Source organism: Anarhichas minor, unplaced genomic scaffold (genome assembly GCF_050575085.1).
Source record: "Anarhichas minor isolate MPS153535 unplaced genomic scaffold, ASM5057508v1 ptg000002l, whole genome shotgun sequence".
Lineage (NCBI taxonomy): Eukaryota > Metazoa > Chordata > Actinopteri > Perciformes > Anarhichadidae > Anarhichas > Anarhichas minor.
This window is the reverse complement of record NW_027466448.1, coordinates 1302262-1320430: the sequence shown is the minus strand read 5'-3', so window position 1 is coordinate 1320430 and position 18169 is coordinate 1302262. Positions and strand designations below refer to the sequence as shown.

The 18169-nt window shown below is 43.0% G+C and overlaps 1 protein-coding gene and 1 long non-coding RNA gene across 4 annotated transcripts; both read left to right on the top strand.

Annotated features, from left to right (window-relative positions):
* Positions 1 to 192: 192 nt before the first annotated feature.
* On the top strand, positions 193 to 1172 carry LOC142952992 (uncharacterized). The gene is made up of 3 exons (XR_012954762.1): positions 193 to 433; positions 789 to 841; positions 1055 to 1172. It is a non-coding gene; the product is annotated as an uncharacterized LOC142952992 (long non-coding RNA).
* A 1052-nt stretch (positions 1173 to 2224) lies between these two features.
* On the top strand, positions 2225 to 18071 carry sec31a (SEC31 homolog A, COPII coat complex component). Of its 3 annotated transcripts, none has more exons than XM_076075384.1 (28): positions 2225 to 2426; positions 3466 to 3545; positions 3998 to 4121; positions 4207 to 4405; positions 4496 to 4591; positions 4733 to 4873; positions 4984 to 5126; positions 5219 to 5318; positions 5566 to 5727; positions 6114 to 6266; positions 6354 to 6584; positions 6676 to 6750; positions 6859 to 6900; positions 8277 to 8849; positions 9150 to 9294; positions 9551 to 9729; positions 9811 to 9937; positions 10029 to 10174; positions 10385 to 10558; positions 11277 to 11543; positions 12184 to 12285; positions 12708 to 12810; positions 13332 to 13652; positions 14579 to 14634; positions 14826 to 15095; positions 15589 to 15708; positions 15807 to 15878; positions 16566 to 18071. In XM_076075384.1, the coding sequence occupies exons 2-28, from the start codon at positions 3467 to 3469 to the stop codon at positions 16743 to 16745; spliced, it is 4380 nt and encodes a 1459-aa protein (XP_075931499.1). In that variant the 5' UTR covers positions 2225 to 2426; position 3466; the 3' UTR covers positions 16746 to 18071. The 3 variants fall into 3 exon arrangements, with proteins under 3 accessions (XP_075931499.1, XP_075931421.1, XP_075931575.1); XM_076075306.1 differs by having other exon boundaries at positions 12705 to 12810; XM_076075460.1 differs by lacking the exon at positions 12184 to 12285 and having other exon boundaries at positions 12705 to 12810.
* Positions 18072 to 18169: the final 98 nt, after the last annotated feature.

The following is an 18169-nucleotide window of genomic DNA, read 5'->3' as shown; positions in this document are numbered from 1 at the left end:
ATAAGAAGTGAAGAAGCTAGCTGGTGGTTAGCATGTAGCAGCTGGTTTTAGCGCTATATATATCTATATATAGATATAGAGATAGATATATAGATATAGAGGGAGGGAGAGAAAGAAAGAGAGGCACACCCCAACCAGTAGGTGGCGGTAATGCACTTAGGGAGCCAAAACTTCCATTAAACCAGAAGAAGAAGAAGTTGGAGAATGCTCCTTCTGGCGGGGAGCAGTAGCAGTCGGAGGTCCTCTGCTAGTTTGTTAGCGAAAGGAACATTTATATTCCGCTTACATGTGTAAATGTTTTTTTTGCATTATTAATCATTTCACTCGAGTTGTTTTCTGAGCTCGACTTTTTTTAACGAGTGTTCGCTCAGTGACGTCAACTGAAATTGTATCTCTGCACTGGGGGGGGGGGGGGTCCCTGTTTGTATATTAGGTAAGTAAATAACTTTATAAATCTGTTATTACTCTGTTATTGGTGATGAAGTGGTGTACAACGGCACAATTAGCCCGCTTAACACACCGCCGCCATAGCACATGGTCTGGAAAAAGGGCGGCGTTTTCCAGAGAGATGCGTCACACCAAACTCTAATTAAAAATGTGGTTTTAGTGTGAAATTGCTTAATGAACAAGATTCATAAGTCAATGCGATAAAACTCAAACATATTCTGAAGCTAAAGCATCAACTCTTTAATTCCGCATACATCCTCTCATCCCAATGCTTGTGTTTTTGTATATACAATAACTGTACACTTAAAATACATTTTTTATTGTTTACAATGTTTTGACAGATCAGCTGGAGAACAGGGGTTCCAGTGATGCAGTGTGGACCTCACATGCACATGTATGTACTGCAGTTGTGTTATTATACAGAGAAGTGAGAAGCCATCCCAATGATTATATCAATCACTACCCATCTGACCCATTCATATGTCTGGGCAAGATTACTAATTAACTTCTAAATGAGGGTTTGGGCATTCATTTACCATCTGAAGCTCATGCTGCTGCTGTGTGACTTTAACTTTAACGTTATCTAACATCTGCTTTGTTCTTTCAGGGTCCACCTGCTGGAGTGAAAGTGAGATCTTCACACTGCATCTACCAAAAGCACTGGACTGGTTTCTTTTTTTATTTGAAGTTATTCATTACCCAATAAATACATACTGTGAAGTGAAGTTGATTGTGTGTTTTTTTGGGGATGCTGAGGTTAACCAGGCTTTTTATACGTTTTGTACATTGATCCCCAGATGTTCCATGTTTTGTATTACAGGTGTATTATTGACTCCATTAAACAAGTGTAGATGATTCTCATATATTGTGTAATTTAATCCTCATTTCACTCTGAACATTATCAGAATTCAGTGGCAATAGTGGAAAATAACTAACATTTACTCAAATACTGTCAATGTTGAGATATTTTACTTGCATATCTCCATTTGAAGCTAATTTATACTCTATTACATTTCAGAGGTAAATATTGTACTCTGTGTTTTTCTATATTTTTTTCCTGCAAGATGAGTACTTTAACTTTTATAACTTTTCAGTACATTCTGTAATACTCACATACTTTTACCGAATTACACATTTTAATTAGTTGTTTTACTCTTGTAGTTTTATTTTTAACCGTTTTCATTCAACTTAAATCTTCTACATACATTTTGTGGTTTTATGATATTCAACACAATAAGCATGATATTAAGAACGATAAAAGAAAGTGATTCAAACGACTATACAATTAATAAAATAATGCATGGAGTTATTTCTAGTTGTAAAGCATGACATAAATATGTCATGTATGAAATAAAATATTAACAACTTTTATTTTAAATACTTTTAAATGTAAAATGTTAAGCATGTACTTTCAGCTTCTCTGGAATATGATAATATAATATAGATTTATTATTATAGGATAGTTAGCATGCTAGCAGGGGTAGCAGTGGGAAACTATAGCTAGCATGGAAGCAGGGGTAGCGGTATAACTATAGCTAACTAGCATTGTTAGCATGCTAGCGAGGCTAGCAGTTTAGACCATAGTCTGTAATATGACTTTGCTATTAATTTGTTATATTAGTTATAACTACTATATTGTTATAGTTATTATATTAAAGACTATTATATTCAGTATATGGTGTATATATTGTAAAACTATAGCTAGCATGCTAGCAGAGGTAGCAGCGCGCGGACGTTCCCCCGGAAGCTGTTGTTCTTCTTCGTGGCAGGAGGAGATTGTTTGTTAGTGCCACGTTGATGGAGACCAGTGGGGACGTGGAGATCTGTCTGTAGCCGGGACCCGGTAGCCTCCTTCTTCTTCTTGTTTTTTGTACAAACGCTAAACACAAAGCAGAACCGAAAAGGGAACCTGTACGAGTGGAGGAGTGTTTGTCACTTATTGTATGTGTGTGCATGTAAGAGGGAGCCAAGAAGGAAAGGTAAGCCGCTTTAGTGAAGTAATAAGATCTGTGTGTTTAACTGTGTTCTCACTGTTAGATATTGTGAAACTAGCAGACTAGAAGGTAGGACATGCTGTTCCATGTCCTGGTAAAGCATTTACAATAAGTGACAATAAACTGTTTCTGCACATTTATCTACTGACACTCCTCGATGCCATTGCTGTGTGCTGTTAGCTGGCCGCTAGCTTGTAATGTACTTTTTTGTTTTCCTAATGTTAACCTTTGAATGGAACAAGTACGCCGACTGGTTCCTCACTAGATAACGCATTTGTAATGTCATTGCTGCAACACAGCTCTACTGTGCAGTGGACAAGTGACAATTAGTGTCAAATCAAAGTAGGCCTCTTGTCTGTTTATGTGAATGCTGTATTTATTACAGTAGCGGGGCTGAGTGGTGGCAATGCACAACACAAAGCTGGGAATAAGGCCTGAAGTACTTGTTTACGAACCTGTCACATGCAGGTCACACATGCATTTATAGTTTCCAATTTATATCAATAAGGATAAACTAAATAACAGAAACACCTCTGCTAACATCTTCCAAAATGTGCATTAAAAACACCTCTTTAAAACAGTTTAACTGAACATTATGACCTTTATGAATGGAGGATTTATTGCAGGACTGTTGTACATATGTGTACATGCACATAAGTACGTTGAAAGTTAGTCACTATAATCGTTCCTGCTGTGAAAAGAGACATTCCTACAAAACTCTGTCCTGTTTCTGTGTTTGCAATTTAAGTGTGTTTCTTTCTAGTGCAATGTTCTTCTTTATGTTACTATACAGTCACCATGGCTTAGCAGGTAAACAAAGAGATTATTTCACACTAAATACATACATGGTGTGCATTGGAATCACATTAGGAGGGGCTCTTTTCACAGCCAGTATGGACGGCACTCTAAAATGCATAAACATAATATAAAGAATATTGTATGCTCTGTTATCTGTGGTGATTCCTGCAGAAGCCACATGGAGAAGAAACAAAATAAATGTTCCTTCAACATTATTTCTTTCCAGGATGAAACTTAAAGAGATCAACCGCACAGCCATCCAGAGCTGGAGCCCTGCACAGCACCACCCCATCTACCTTGCAACAGGTAAGAGCATGCAGCGAGCACCTGCACAGGCCTGCTGCTGCTACCCGGTGTTCTTACTGCACGTTATATAAGTCTCGTCTTTCAGCCTCATCAGAGTCACAGAGCAGGAAACATTATTGGTTTGCCCTTTTGATCCACTGGCACGTGACAATAACAGGAAAAATGATGCTGCAGTGTGAATGTATTTAGTTTATTTGACATAATGAGAAGGAGGACACTGAATCACACACACAACTAAAACAATAAAACAACTTGTGTTCTTTGATAGAAAGAGGATATCACTGACTAAATGAAATGATTTCTTTAGAATAATGTGTCTTTGTTGCTCCTTAGTTGGCTCTTTGTAGCATTCTTAAGTGTAATATTTAGAAGTTGGATAAGTAATGACGAGGCAGCATCACGCATGATGTGACACAACGTGCACTAAAGGTTCCTGTGTTCTCTTTCTGCAGGAACATCAGCCCAGCAGCTGGATGCCTCCTTCAACACCAATGCCTCCTTGGAGTTCTTCGAGCTGGACCTGACTGAGCCATCTCTGGACATGAAGTCATGTGGCAGCCTCTCCTCCTCTCACAGGTACTAACAGCTGCTGATGTGTTTCACTGTTCTTCTCTTTCTGTGCAGCTGTTCATCACTAACACTGTGTCCTCCCCCCCCACAGATATCACAAACTGGTGTGGGGCCCCTATGGAATGGATGGGGAGGGCCACCCATCCGGGGTCCTGATTGCGGGAGGCGAGAACGGCAACGTCATCCTGTACGACCCTGCAAAGATCATGGCCGGAGAGACCGACGTGATCATCGCTGAGAGCGACAAGCACACGGGGCCAGTGAGAGCTCTCGACGTCAACCCGTTCCAGGTCAGATCCATTTTCCTCCAGTGTCACCGAGTTTAAATATCGTTCAGTTGAAGAAAATGCTAATTTAGTATTTTGTCCTCTCTGCTGCAGACAAACCTGTTTGCATCCGGTGGGAATGAGTCTGAAATCTATATCTGGGACATGAACAACTTCGGCTCTCCAATGACACCAGGACCTAAAACTCAGGTAGGTTCTCTTTTACTCTGTTAACTAAATATTGCATTTATTTTCTACTATAATTAAAATAATCTAATGCATGCATATAACGTTTGTAACAGTTTTAATGAATGTATAATGATAGAAAGAGCTGATGTGTTTGTCTTTCAGCCTCTGGAGGACATCGGCTGTGTGTCGTGGAACCGACAGGTGCAGCACATCCTGGCCTCAGCCAGCCCGAGTGGCCGAGCCTCAGTGTGGGACCTCCGCAAGAACGACCTCATCATTAAAGTTAGCGACCACAGCAACAGAGTACGTTGTTCCCTCTGCACTCAGACAAAGTCTTTTTAGTCCATTAGTGACTCACAATCCTTTGTTTCTGTCCACTCGGCTTAAACCGTCCTCTCTGTGGGTTTCTTTAGATGCATTGCTCCGGTCTGGCTTGGAACCCAGAAGTCGCCACTCAGCTGGTCTTGTCGTCGGAGGACGACCGGATGCCGGTCATCCAGATGTGGGACTTACGTTTCGCTACCTCTCCGTTCAAGATTTTAGAGAACCACACACGGTACACACACCTGATCCATAAAGCTTTTCCTTTGCAGCTTTTAATAACCGTGTGTCTATTTAAGACTTAACTGTACTGTTGTTCATGAACAGCGGTGTCCTTTCCATCGACTGGAGCTTGGCTGATCCCGAGCTGCTCCTGAGCTGCGGGAAGGACAACAGGATTCTGTGCTGGAATCCAAACACAGCAGAGGTAAACGTTTCCTGTAAATGTTTTATTTACACAACCAGAGAAGAAGAAAAAAAGTGCCACAGTTGTCCCTCAGATATAAGTCTGCATCCACACGATGTTTTCCTTTTTAAATGCAGAACGTTAGCTATGTTGATGCCAAAAACCTCCTTACATACATTTACACACAACGTAACACTTTAATAACAGACATATTTTAACATACTCTTATACTGTTTGTTTGTTTATCATATTTTATGGTAATCCTCAGGTGGTGTACGAGTTGCCCACCAGCAGTCAGTGGTGCTTTGACATCCAGTGGTGTCCCAGGAACCCCGCGGTGCTGTCGGCCGCCAGCTTTGACGGACACATCGACATCTATTCCATCATGGGAGGCACCGACCAGGCGCAGAGCCAGAGAGACGCCGACCAGGTGAGATGCTCTGCTGTGAACGGTAGCACGGATGAGAGGTAATCAAGGTTATTATGAGGTACTTTGAGGAGATGATCCTATTCAGTTTTATTTGTATAGCCAAGTATACAACATCCTCTGTCCTTAGACCCTCAGAAAACTCCCAAAACAAACTTTATTTGGGAAAAAAACAACAAGAAACCTCAGAGAGCAGCAGAGGAGGGATCTCTCTCCCAGGATGGACAGAAGTGAGATAGATGTCATGTGTACAGAACACAATAGTTACAACATAATCAATCAATATGACATAAATGATTGATGATATTGAAGCTGCCAAACCTTTGTCCATATTTCCTTGTTTTTTTCCCATCATGAACTTCTAACTTGACTCTGGGGGTCTGTTACAGATTAGCAACTCGTTTGGGAACATGGATCCGTTTGGCACCGGGCAAACTCTGCCCCCGCTGCAGCTGCCCCAGACGGCTGCCCCGCCAGTGACGGTCAACTCGCTGAAGAAGCCGCCCAAGTGGATCCGCAGACCCGTCGGAGCCTCGTTCGCCGTGAGTCCCGCGTCTTTTCTTTTTTTTGTGACATCGAGAGGTTTGAGCGTCGCTGTTGCCTGAAACGTTCTTCTGGCTCTCGTTTAGTTCGGTGGGAAGCTGGTGTCTTTGGAGAACCCAAAGCCGAGCCCGCAGCAGCCTCAGCAGACCCCGTCGCACGTCGTACACGTCAGCCAGGTCGTCACTGAAACTTCCTTTTTGAAGCGCTCCGATCGGCTGCAGGCCACTCTGAGTGCCGGCTGCTTCGTGGGTTTCTGCCAGGAGAAGATCGACGCAGCCGAAAACGAGTTTGAAAAGACTCTCTGGTCTTTCCTCAAGGTACGAAATTCAGAAAAAAATCTATTCTCTTTTCAGTAAATAATGCCGTCATTCTTTAGGTTGAGTTTAAGTGACTATTGTGTGTTTTCAGGCTAATTTTGAAAGTGATTACCGCAGCAAATACCTGGAACTTCTGGGGTACAACAAAGAGGAGCTGGCCTTAAAGGTGAGCAGTATTTACTACACCACCGTATGACACTGTATAGATTTATTTATGTATATTTTCTGTTTAATATTTGTGCATCTTGTGAAACGTGTACATTTTTGTTGTCAGATTTCAGCAGCACTGGAGGAAAAGCCTGCTGACCCTCCGCAGGTGAGTTTGTTTGGAGCATTTAATCTCACGGTGCATTTTAAAGGAATAGTTCGACATTTCTGGGAAATACACTTGAGAAGATGAACACCCCTCTCATATCTGTCCGTCAATTATGAATCTGGAGTCAGGCGATGTTAGATTAGCTTAGTGCAGAGACTACAAACAGCTTGCTGAAGGCCATATATGTGTTCAGTCCAAACAAAAAGTGAAGTCGGAATTCCCCTTAAAACCTGTTCAAGCAAGTTGTGTCCGTTGTTTTAAACAAACAAGATGTAATCTGTTGTCAGAGCCACGTAAACACATTTTTATATTTGGTAAAGTTGCTGTTATGTTTGCATGACAAGTTGTGATATTATTCAAGTTTTTACCCCAGTGTTGTTTCATAGTTTTTTATTATCTGCGACATTAATTAATTAATTAATTCTGCAGATCTTAAAACTATTCCTTCAACTTTTTACCAAATGATCTGCATGTGGTTCAAAAGATCACTTCCTAATTGGACAGAATATTGTTTTATGTGGCTTTCTAAACTGCTGCTCATTCCGGTGCCCACATGTGTGATGATAAGCTGTTTATTACAACATATGGTGATCATGCAATGTGCTGCAGCTCTAGTATTATTGTGTTCTTTGTCCTCGCCATTGAAAATTCAACTTGAAAACGAGTAAAGAATCAGTTATTAACTATAAAAAGTGCATAACAGGAACTTTTTGATCCCACCGTTTTAAATTCAAACAGGAAAGACTTCACGTCCCCACTCAGTAAACACTGTTATTATATATTAACACACTGCTCTACTCTCATTTGTTGCTGATAAACGTTCACGTTCATTTCACTTTCATCCTCACTGTACAACAAAACTAACCGACGACTATTGGCAGTAATTAGTGCCACAGTTGTTGGCTCTCGTCTCTGTTTTACGTTTGGCAATAAGATAATGAGTGTTGAAAGTATTCTCAAAGATGAAGCTGAAAATACTACTTCCTCTTTCTGAAGCTACTCACAGGAAGCTTTGCACATACTTGGTTAAAAGGTTTGAAAACATTTATTATCATTATTCGATTATCAAAATAGTTGGCGATTTTGTTTCTGTTGATCAGCTAGTCGACTGGTAGTTGCAGCTCGACTTCAAATAGTTATTTAACAGCTGACATGACCAGAGTGTGTTTTCTGACACGTTTTCTCCATTTTGCCGTTATGTGTGGCGTCATTTCCCTCGTATTCCTCAAAGTGTTTGTTTTCTCCCTGCGCACTTCTCTCCAAATAACTAATGATATTTCTATGTTCATGTCACCCTCCCTTTTCTCCTTTACGTTGCCGTTTAAAGTTCTACCACAGCCTCTGACTTTGACTCCATATCTTCCCTCGATATTCAGGTGGAGGTGCCGGCTCCAATCAGCCTGCAGCCTTTACCACAACTCAGCATCGTGCCGCGTGTTGACAATCCTGAAGCGGCCTTCGATATGATCGCTGCAGCGGCCGTGCAGCCTGCTGACCCCCCTGAGGCGGCGTTTGACAGGATCGCAGCAGCCGCCGTGCCGCTTGCTGACACTCCTGAAGCGGCGTTCGATATGATCGCTGCAGCAGCCGTGCTGCCTACTGACACTCCTGAAGCAGCCTTCGATATGATCGCAGCTGCCATGCCGCTTGCTGATACTCCCGAAGCGGCGTTCGATATGATCGCAGCTGCCATGCCGCTTGCTGATACTCCCGAAGCGGCGTTCGATATGATCGCTGCAGCAGCCGTGCCGCTTGTTGACCCTCCAGAGGCGGCATTCGACATGATCGCTGCAGCAAACCTTCAGCCAGCAGCCACGATGGACCTGGACTCTGCTCCTGAGACTGAAGAGCCAGCAGCAGCAGATCCAGAAGACGCTCCCCCTGGTGAACCAGAAGAAAATGTGGACCAGGTTCTACCAGAGGAAGAGGAGATCCCCTTGGAGGAGGAGGTACACCTTCATCACTGAACAGCCCAGCTGACGGTTGAACTCATGTTTCATCTGATGAAAGGCGCTACACACACACAGTTAACACACACACACACACACACACACACGGGGGATTTATAATTATTTAAGGTTGATTGGACCTTTTTCTCAGGACTGTGTGGGCTCGTACAGACCGGGTCCAGGAGCAGTCAAGCAGCTACTTGCTTGATGTATTACTGGTAACACAGTGCCCAGAAAGAGGTTGAACATCCTGTAAACAATTTGATTTGGCTTGAAAACGTTGTTTCTCTGGTGTTTCAGGAGGAGACGGCAGCACCAGTGGAGGAGGAGCCCAGTCCTCCGGAGACCTCGGCTCCACCAGTCGAGGAGCTCACGGTGGATCCAGCTCCGGCTCCTGCTCCAACTCCGGCACAAACAGATGGAGTCAGTCTCAGCATCAGTCAAGGTAACAACGTTACATGAAGTTAACCTTCATCCAGAGAGTGCTAACGTAAACAGAGGTTGTATTGACTCACATAATGATGCGTTCAAGCTCTATTCAGTAAAACAGTGTATTGGGTGAATGCACTGGTATCGGTCTTTACGTAAGTTCAAGTATTGGAATCGGGAAGGACAGAATGGTATCGAAAGCATCTCTACCTGAGAGAAAACAAAGCAGAATAAAACTAATCTGTGGTTTTGACTCCGTGTTTTCCTGCCAGATGTGGACGGGCTCATCACACAGGCCCTGCTGACCGGAGACTTCGAGGGAGCTGTGGAGCTCTGTCTTCATGACAACCGCATGGCAGACAGCATCATCCTGGCCATCGCCGGAGGGGCCGAGCTCCTGGAGAAAACCCAGAAGAAGTATTTTACAAAGACACACAGCAAGATAACCAAGGTGAGGTTTTCTGTTGTTTGGTGTTTTATGAAGTGAGAGGTTTGTTTCAGTGATGATGTAACGTAATGTTTTGTCCTGCAGCTGATCAGTGCAGTGGTGATGAAAGACTGGCATGACATCCTGAAGACGTGTGACCTGCAGAACTGGAAGGAGGCTCTGGCTGCTGTCATGACCTACGCTCAGCCCGAGGAGTTCTCTTCCCTCTGTGGTTAGTTCAAGGACTCGTGTCAACAGGGGTTCGTTTTCATAAACTTTGTTGTGAATTTGTGCTCTCTAACTGAAATCCTCCTGCTTGTTAGACCTTCTCGGAGGCAGACTGGAGGCAGCAGAGGACGCCCAACTGCAAGCCCAGGCCTGTCTGTGTTACATCTGTGCTGGAAACGTGGAGAAACTGGTGTCTTGCTGGACCAGAGCACAGGACGGACACTGTCCACTCTCCCTCCAGGTGTGCCTCCAGGGCAGCGTCTCTGTCCAATTATCTCTATTTTAGCTCCGTGTTTGGTCTCCACCCCCTGTGAGGAAAACATTTGACTCATTAGCTGCTACGTGCTCCACTGTGTTCACCAGCTAGTCTCTAACTGTGTCTGTCTGCTGTTTAGCGGCTTTGATCTTTACGTTGTTTTGTGCTCGTGTGATCTGTGTTTCCATCCCTCAGGACCTGGTGGAGAAGGTGGTGGTGCTGCGGCGTGCGGTGGAGCAGACCCAGCGCTCCGGTCCCACCGCTATCGGCATCCTGCTGGCTGAGAAGATGAGCCAGTACGCCAACCTGCTGGCCTCTCAGGGCAGTCTGTCCACCGCCATCACCTACCTGCCTGACAACACCAACCAGGTATGAAACACACCTGGACTGTGTTGCACTAAGTTGTGTGTGTTGAGTTCTTTCTAAGAACTTAGAACTAACTTGTGAATTAAGACTTAAGTGGCTGAGATGTTTTACTTGCCCGATGGAAAATATAGGCCTATTAGTCACTAAATAAAATCAACATGTATTTGTACAATTGGACAAAATAAATATAATTTTCATTTTTACTGTTTTGGGCTTAAACGCACCATTGTGTAACTGAGCGGGAACCTCCGCACATTAGCTGTTAGCTTCGTTATTAGCAACACTGTGCTACACAGAGAACACAAATGTTGTTATGCTGTTAGCTTCGTTATTAAGCTAACTAACTAGTTAGCTAATTGTTTAGCTAAATAGTTATTTAACTAGTTGGCTAAATAACTAGCTAGCTTACCAACTAAAAAGCTAGTCAATGTTGACTAGCTAGCTAACAACTAGCGTTAACTAGCTCTCCTTTGCCGAGTTCCTCTCAGACAACAGATTTGTTGTTCACAATGTAGCATTTTCAGGTAATCTGCGACTAGAAAACATTAATGGCGTTCCTTTAATCACATATTTTACTGATTATTATAGAGACAACATTTATTTTTCACTTGCCCGAACACAGAGTTGACTTTCCGGGTAAGCGTTGATGTCCTGATAAAGTTTAGTGAAGCCTTCAGTACAGTTGACTAACCCTCTCACCTTTCTCACTTTGACCGTACAGGTTTCCGTACAGCAGCTTCGTGACCGTCTCAGTCGAGCTCTGGGGCAGCGAGCGGCGCCGGCTCCGGCTCCTGCAGCTCCGGTACAAACCCAGAGAGCTCGGGCTCAGCCGCATGCCCCGACTCAGACTCAGCCCCGGCATTCGTTCACCCCGATCCAGCCCGCCATGGTGCCTCAGCCCACTGCGGCAGCAGCACCAGCAGCAGCGCCAGTGCCCAGGCCTACACCTGCTGCCTCCGCCCCAGCACAGCCGCAGTATTACCAGCCAGTATGTTCCTCTGAGTTTTACACCAGTTTCACGCTTTTATCTTTGGGAACCAGGACTCCCACTGGTTCCGTGTTCTTCCTCTATAAACATCTACAGATCTCTTATCAAACCTTTTCCTGTCTTCTCACCAAAGAGTAATGGAAAACATAGAGGAAGCAACTTCTCCTGTTCGCTGGTTAGAATAACAAACATCAACGGCAGTAGAGCCGTTTGATTCTTGCAAATGTTGAAAAGTAAACCTGATAAGATTCGATATGAGATTCTAAATTGTTCGCATTTGTTCTGTTCTTGATTTGAAAGTGATGAAATGCCATCGAACCTCTTTCCCTCTCTCATCTATCGGACCACCTGGTGAAGTGCTCGTTGCTGTCGTGTTCATTTCATTGATTGGATTTCTCTTCTAGCCAGAGTTTAAATCACATCCTGATTCCTAAATTAATCATTCATGAATAATAAGCTTATTGTGTGAGGGGGCTGCATGCCTCAAAAAAAAAAGAAATCATTATTTTGTTTTGTAATTTGAACCCTGGCTCTGGTCCAATGTGTGTGTGCTGTGGTGTCGTTGCCCCCCCCCCCCCCCCCCCCCCCATGCTGCGGCCATCATCGGTATGTGCCGTGTGTGTGTCTCTGTGCGCTTCAGGTGAGGGCTGCGTCCACTGTCACCTCCTGGAGTAACCAGACTCCCACAGCCCTCCCCAATGTCCCTCCTCCTCTTCAAGTAGGCAGAGCCTCAGAGCAGCAGGTACACTGACCGCCCACCCAAACCCCCCCCCAACACACACACACACACACACACACACACACACACACAGCTTTGATGATGCTTAATTATGAGTGTCTTCATTGATCGGATCTGTTTGTTTGGTAATACTCTGCCACTTTCTGTTGATTCTCTGAAGCTGTGTTATCCTGGTACATTTGACACACTCTGTATTGGGACATACTGAATCTCTTCCTGGCATACTAGACAGTCTGTTCGTATGCGTATTGGATCGCACAGTTTTCTCTGTCTCCTGTGATGCATGCACCGGTTGCTCTTCTCATTTCTCCGTTTGTTCGTCCTCGATTCCTTTTGCTAGCTCAGCAGAGACGCTTTATCTGTGGATGGTTCTCTATCTTTTGTTGTGAAACATGTTCCAGATTTCTTTGTGTGTGTTTCAGCAGGCGGAGCCTTCAAACCCCATGTACGGGATGCCTCCCTCCTGCACAGCGGCCGCACCTCCAGCCTCCTCCAATCCTGCATACATGTACTCCCAACAGTACCAGCGTAAGTGGAGTTCGGTCTGTATTATTATGAGTTATTGACTTCAGGGAGAAATCCTCTGTATGGAGAGAAGAATCCAGCAACCAGTCTCCTAAAAATATGTTAAATACATCAGATTTTTTTTGTGTGTGTGTGTGTGTGTGTGAGAGAGAGTGATGAAAATAAGAAACATCCGAGCTGAACTCCTGTATTGGTCAAAGTGAACTTGTAGAATCTATATAAAGGTTATTTTTAGGAGACAGAGTTGCATCAAGAGGTAACAAACAACACACAACCTTTTATTTCTGTCTTCTTTGAAACACTGACAAACATTTCTACCTGTAAATGTTTGTGCTCCGTTAGTCACTAACAGGAGATGAGAATGAATAACTTGAGTTTACATCTTTGCCTGTTGAGTCTTTTTATCTCAACATGAAGCTCTCCAGCATGATCTTTACTGTTCTGTGCTGTTGCATGATGCAGTGAGTGTAACGTGCAGCGAGTTTGTCACTAACGGCATGTGTTGTATCCTGTGTGACTCCCAGCATACCACCAGGTCAACCAGTACCCACCTGGAGCTGGGGGGGCTCCTTTCTATCAGCCTCTTCAGTACTCCTCCTCCTCCTCCTCCTCTGCTCCTCCTCCTGCAGAGCCCCCCGGCTTTCTCTCTCAGTACACACAGCCAACATCTCCAGTCTATCCTGGACATCCTCCCATCAGCCAGTGCCCGTCCTCCCATCCTCCTTTCTTTCCCTCCTCCTCTTCCTCCTTTTCCGCTCCTCTGTCCTCCGGAGCGTCTTTCCAGCATGGCGGGCCGGGATCTCCTGTGTCGTACATGCCGCCTCCTCCACCGGTCGGATTCTCAGGTACACAGCTGATCTGGTGTAGAGAGTTCTGCATGAGCGTCCTCACGAACTCTGAGGACAACCGTGGTTTCCTGTTTCTAACTTCCTCAAGATCTTAGTTTCAGTTCAGGTTCTCTGTTACAAGCTGCCAGACGCAGACGATTATATTTTAACTTCTGACCAAGACAGAATGAAGTTCACGTTCTTTATTATCATGAAGAACGAAATTCTTAGATCTCAGACTCTCTCCAACGATTCTCATTAAATATGTTTTGTTTTTTAAAGTCAGTTAGTTGGGATTATGATCTAAGACATAACATATATAAAAGATATAACACGATATATATATATACTGTGTGTATATGTAATGGATAAAGTACATTCAATCTTACCAACAACAGTATGAAGCCTGCAGTATGTCTCTAGAATAATTATAGTTGTTCAATCACAATTAATTAATGAATTGATGAATTCACAAAAAGCTATTATATAAATATCTATTATATAAATATTTAATTAGCATTAAAAAAATCTAACATCTGGTATTTAATGATATTATTATTCTGTATTTCATTTATGAAATAAATGTTTCTTGAAATGGAATTGCAAAATGTATTTGTACTTTTTGGCTTTCCATTATCCTCCATTAACTCTTAAAATGAAGCTTGCCCAGTTAGCTTAGCTTAGCACAAAGACTAGATGCAGGTGTTAACGGTAAGATCCCCTTACCTTATCGCCTACTTCCAGTCTTTATGCTAAGCTAAGCTAATGGCTGTAGCTTCATATTTAGCGCACAGACATGAGAGCGGTTTTGATCTTTTGTGTGATGTGTATTTCCCAAAATCAAAATTTTTTAAAAGAAATGTTTGATCAGATTTCACATCATAAAATAGACTTTAACCTGCTGGTGTGAGAATGAGAATGAATTTCATTTTGTTTTTCTGTAGGACCTCAGAACGGCTGGAATGACCCTCCGGCCCTGAACAGAGCATCAAAGAAGAAGGTGAGTGTTCTGAAGCGCTGCAGTCTGTCAGTGTGGACACTAGTACACATTATATATAAATATATACTGTGTGTATGTGTGTGTGTATATATATATATATATATATATATATATATATATATATATATATATATATATATATATATAGTTAAAAGGTTTGAAATCATTTATTATCATTATTATCATTGCAGCCGGCTCCAATGACCTACACTCCTCCTGCCCCCATCACTGCTCCCATCATGGCTCCGCCGGGCGCTGACCCTCAGGCCCAGCAGGTCCCCTCTGGGGCCCCACAGGCTATGGGCCAGGGGCCACACGGTGCCCAGGTCCCCTACTCAGGCATGCACCAGCAGCAGCAACAGCACCAGCAGCAGCAGCTCTCCCCTCCGCCCATGAACCCTGCAATGCCCAAGACCAGTATGGAGGGGGCACCGGGAGCTCCCACTGGAGATGTTATACAGGTACACAGTTCTTCTCCGTCTCAGGACATAAAGAGTACGGCTCAAAATGTCTCAAATAACAGCGTCCCTCCTGCACATGTAGGCAGCAGTAGGATTATCAAATTCAGAATTTAATGCTAGCAAAGACAACAAGGTCAGCAACACTACATCACCATGTAGCCCCGCCCTAAAGCATCCCCTGCTTTATGGTCTGTTTGACTCTAAATGGACCATAATGTACGAAATGAACATCATGCTGTGTTGAAGAAGACTTGAAACTAGAGATTGAGACCATAAACTCATGTTTACAATGTTTACTGAGGTAATAAATCAAGAGAGAAGTTGAGTCATTTTCTCATAGACTTCTATACAACCAGAGGAGTCGCCCCCTGGTGGACACTAGAGAGAATGCAGCTTTAAGACACGTAAACGTAGCAAAAGATACGTGTTTTAAAACGAAAGCGTAGTTGTGTTGATGTCGCCTTAATCTCCTCACCCTGTTTAACGCTTTCAGCCTCTTCGGTCCATCCCCGCTGAGAAGATCATGAAGAAGCCGATCCCCGAGGAGCACCTGGTCCTGAAGAACACGTTTGAGGGGCTCATCCAGAAGTGCTTGGCTGTAGCTACCGACCCCGTGAGTCCGTCTGACGCGGGAATAACAACTCGATCTATCTCGTCTTAACAAAGTGATTCATTAGATGTGTGATTGTTCTCTTTTTCATCGTTTTACAGCAAACTAAGAGGAAGCTCGACGAGGCCAACAAACGTCTGGAGGCGCTCTACGACAAACTCAGAGAGCAGAAGGTGAGCGACGCGCGTGGACGATATTAAAGAGTCTAGATTTATAAAACCAAAATGGACTGAACTCATGGGCCTCATAGAAACAGAGTTACTGAAGAGAACAAGACACATTCAACAATTTATATATATATATTTCGTAAAGTGTATATAATATATAGTGTTATTCGGAGTTTAATTCTTTTTTAGACATCAACTAAATTTAAATATGGAGCCACAGATTGCTCGAAGATGAAGTCAATGTGGTGTCTGTTCAGTTTTATATCACAGTTTTAACCACAACATGTAAAATACTACCACAGTAATATTTAAACAAGCTCACTACAGTTTGTAACAGATCTTTTGACGGCAGCCATGAAGGAAATCAGACAGAAAAATGCAGAAAACCGAACGTTTCAGACTTTCCTGAAATCTAACCGATCGTCTGAGAGACAGATAATCCGCACGACAACGACAACCAATCCGGCAGAAATCCAGATTAGGGAGATTTATTTAAATCTGACTTCATGTCCGCCCAGTTTGAGGTTTTGGTGAATCCGTTTTGGACTCGTACGAGCACACGTCACAGAAAAGCAAAATAATAAAACCAAGATGTTGCTGTATGAGGCCCAGAGTTGCACTTTCTTCTGAATAACTGTCGCTATAAACCGCAGGATGCTTCCCACCAACACTTCCCTCTGTTCTTCTCTGCAGCTCTCTCCGGCCATTGTAGGAGGACTTCATAACATAGCCCGGAGTATAGAGGCCCGATCCTACGTGGAGGGCCTCAGCATCCACACCCACATAGTCAGCAACAGCAACTTCAGCGAGACGTCGGCGTTCATGCCCGTCCTCAAGGTGGTGCTGACGCAAGCCAACAAACTTGGGGTGTGATGTCGAGTCTTTGACCGGCGGAGAGTCGCGCTCGCTTCGCGGGGAGCTTTTTGAGGAAGAATTCTGAGATGTATGAAAATCCTGTTGAATTCTTCTTTGTGCCATTCACGTTTTCTGACACAACTCAAACACAAGCCAGGCGATCAGTCGTGGTGGTGAAAGGGACTTCTGAGCGCCGTGCAAACTGCAAACCGCTCGCATACAATGAAGGGCTAGAGACTAGTTTTATCAAAGCGCCGCCTTCATCTACCAACATGCTAACCAGCTACGCTAACATTCGTTTTTATTTTCAAACGTAGCCACGTAGAGGATTGTGCAATAATTGTGTTGAAGCATAATCAAACTAAAAGCAGGCAAAATATAAGGAAATGCACAGCGTCGGCATATTTAATACGGCGATAAATATAAATAAATATGGAATTTATAGACCAACTTAAATAGGAAAAGCAACAGGAGATTCAGGAATCAAAGGGCATTTCTATTTACTTGTGTTGAGACGATCAAAATGTATAAAAGAATAACGCTCATCTCAATTCATTCGGCATTGCCAGCGGACTGCTGATGCAGTCATTAAAGAAATATTAGCTTGTTCATCTTCATAGTCTTTTAACATTTGTGCACTACAGTAATGCTCAGCTACCTTTATAATCCATGAATACATAGAACTTTCTCTCTAAAAGTACAAAATCATGCTTTATTTTTACATATAAATGCACCGTTGTCTGCACGCATTTTGCAACAAACCTGCAAATGTTTAGAGAAGACGGAGACGGAATGTATTATGAATTTTAAAAAACATGGCATTATTTTGAGTTAGAACCAGTAGCCTGATGCTTTTCTCAAGTACCTAATAAGACTTTTGTTAGTACTTTCATCCCCTCTTTCTGCTTTTACCGGCTTGCTTTCACCACCGGTGTCACTACGTAGAACACATTGGACCAAGATATTTTTAGTGTGTGGGATCTGTCGATGCAAAGCAATGCAATCCCATTTGTTTAAAACGTTTTTGTCTTATTTCAGTTTTCAGTGTAATCATGAGGCTCAGCAAAGTGCAATGGACTTTTAAAAAAAAAAGAAGACTTTTAGTGCTTTTATGGAATTTTAAAGTTTGCATGCTTAAACAAACGCCAACAGTCGTCTTTGACGGCTCTGGAGGTAAATTATCTAATTAATCAGACCTCAGAAGGAAACAGGAAGTAGACTTGTACTTGATTTTCATTCCAACTATGATGAGGGCTGTAGTTTATGTTGTTAATAAAAGGAAAACAAGTCTTTGTTTAAGATTGACTACATGCAATATTTTCAATAAATAGTATTTATTTACAATATGATGTTGCAGCGTTTTGATTTAATTTGCTTTCTTTTACATTAAAATATGTATGTGCATGACACAAAACACCAGTGATGTAAACATTAATGCATTA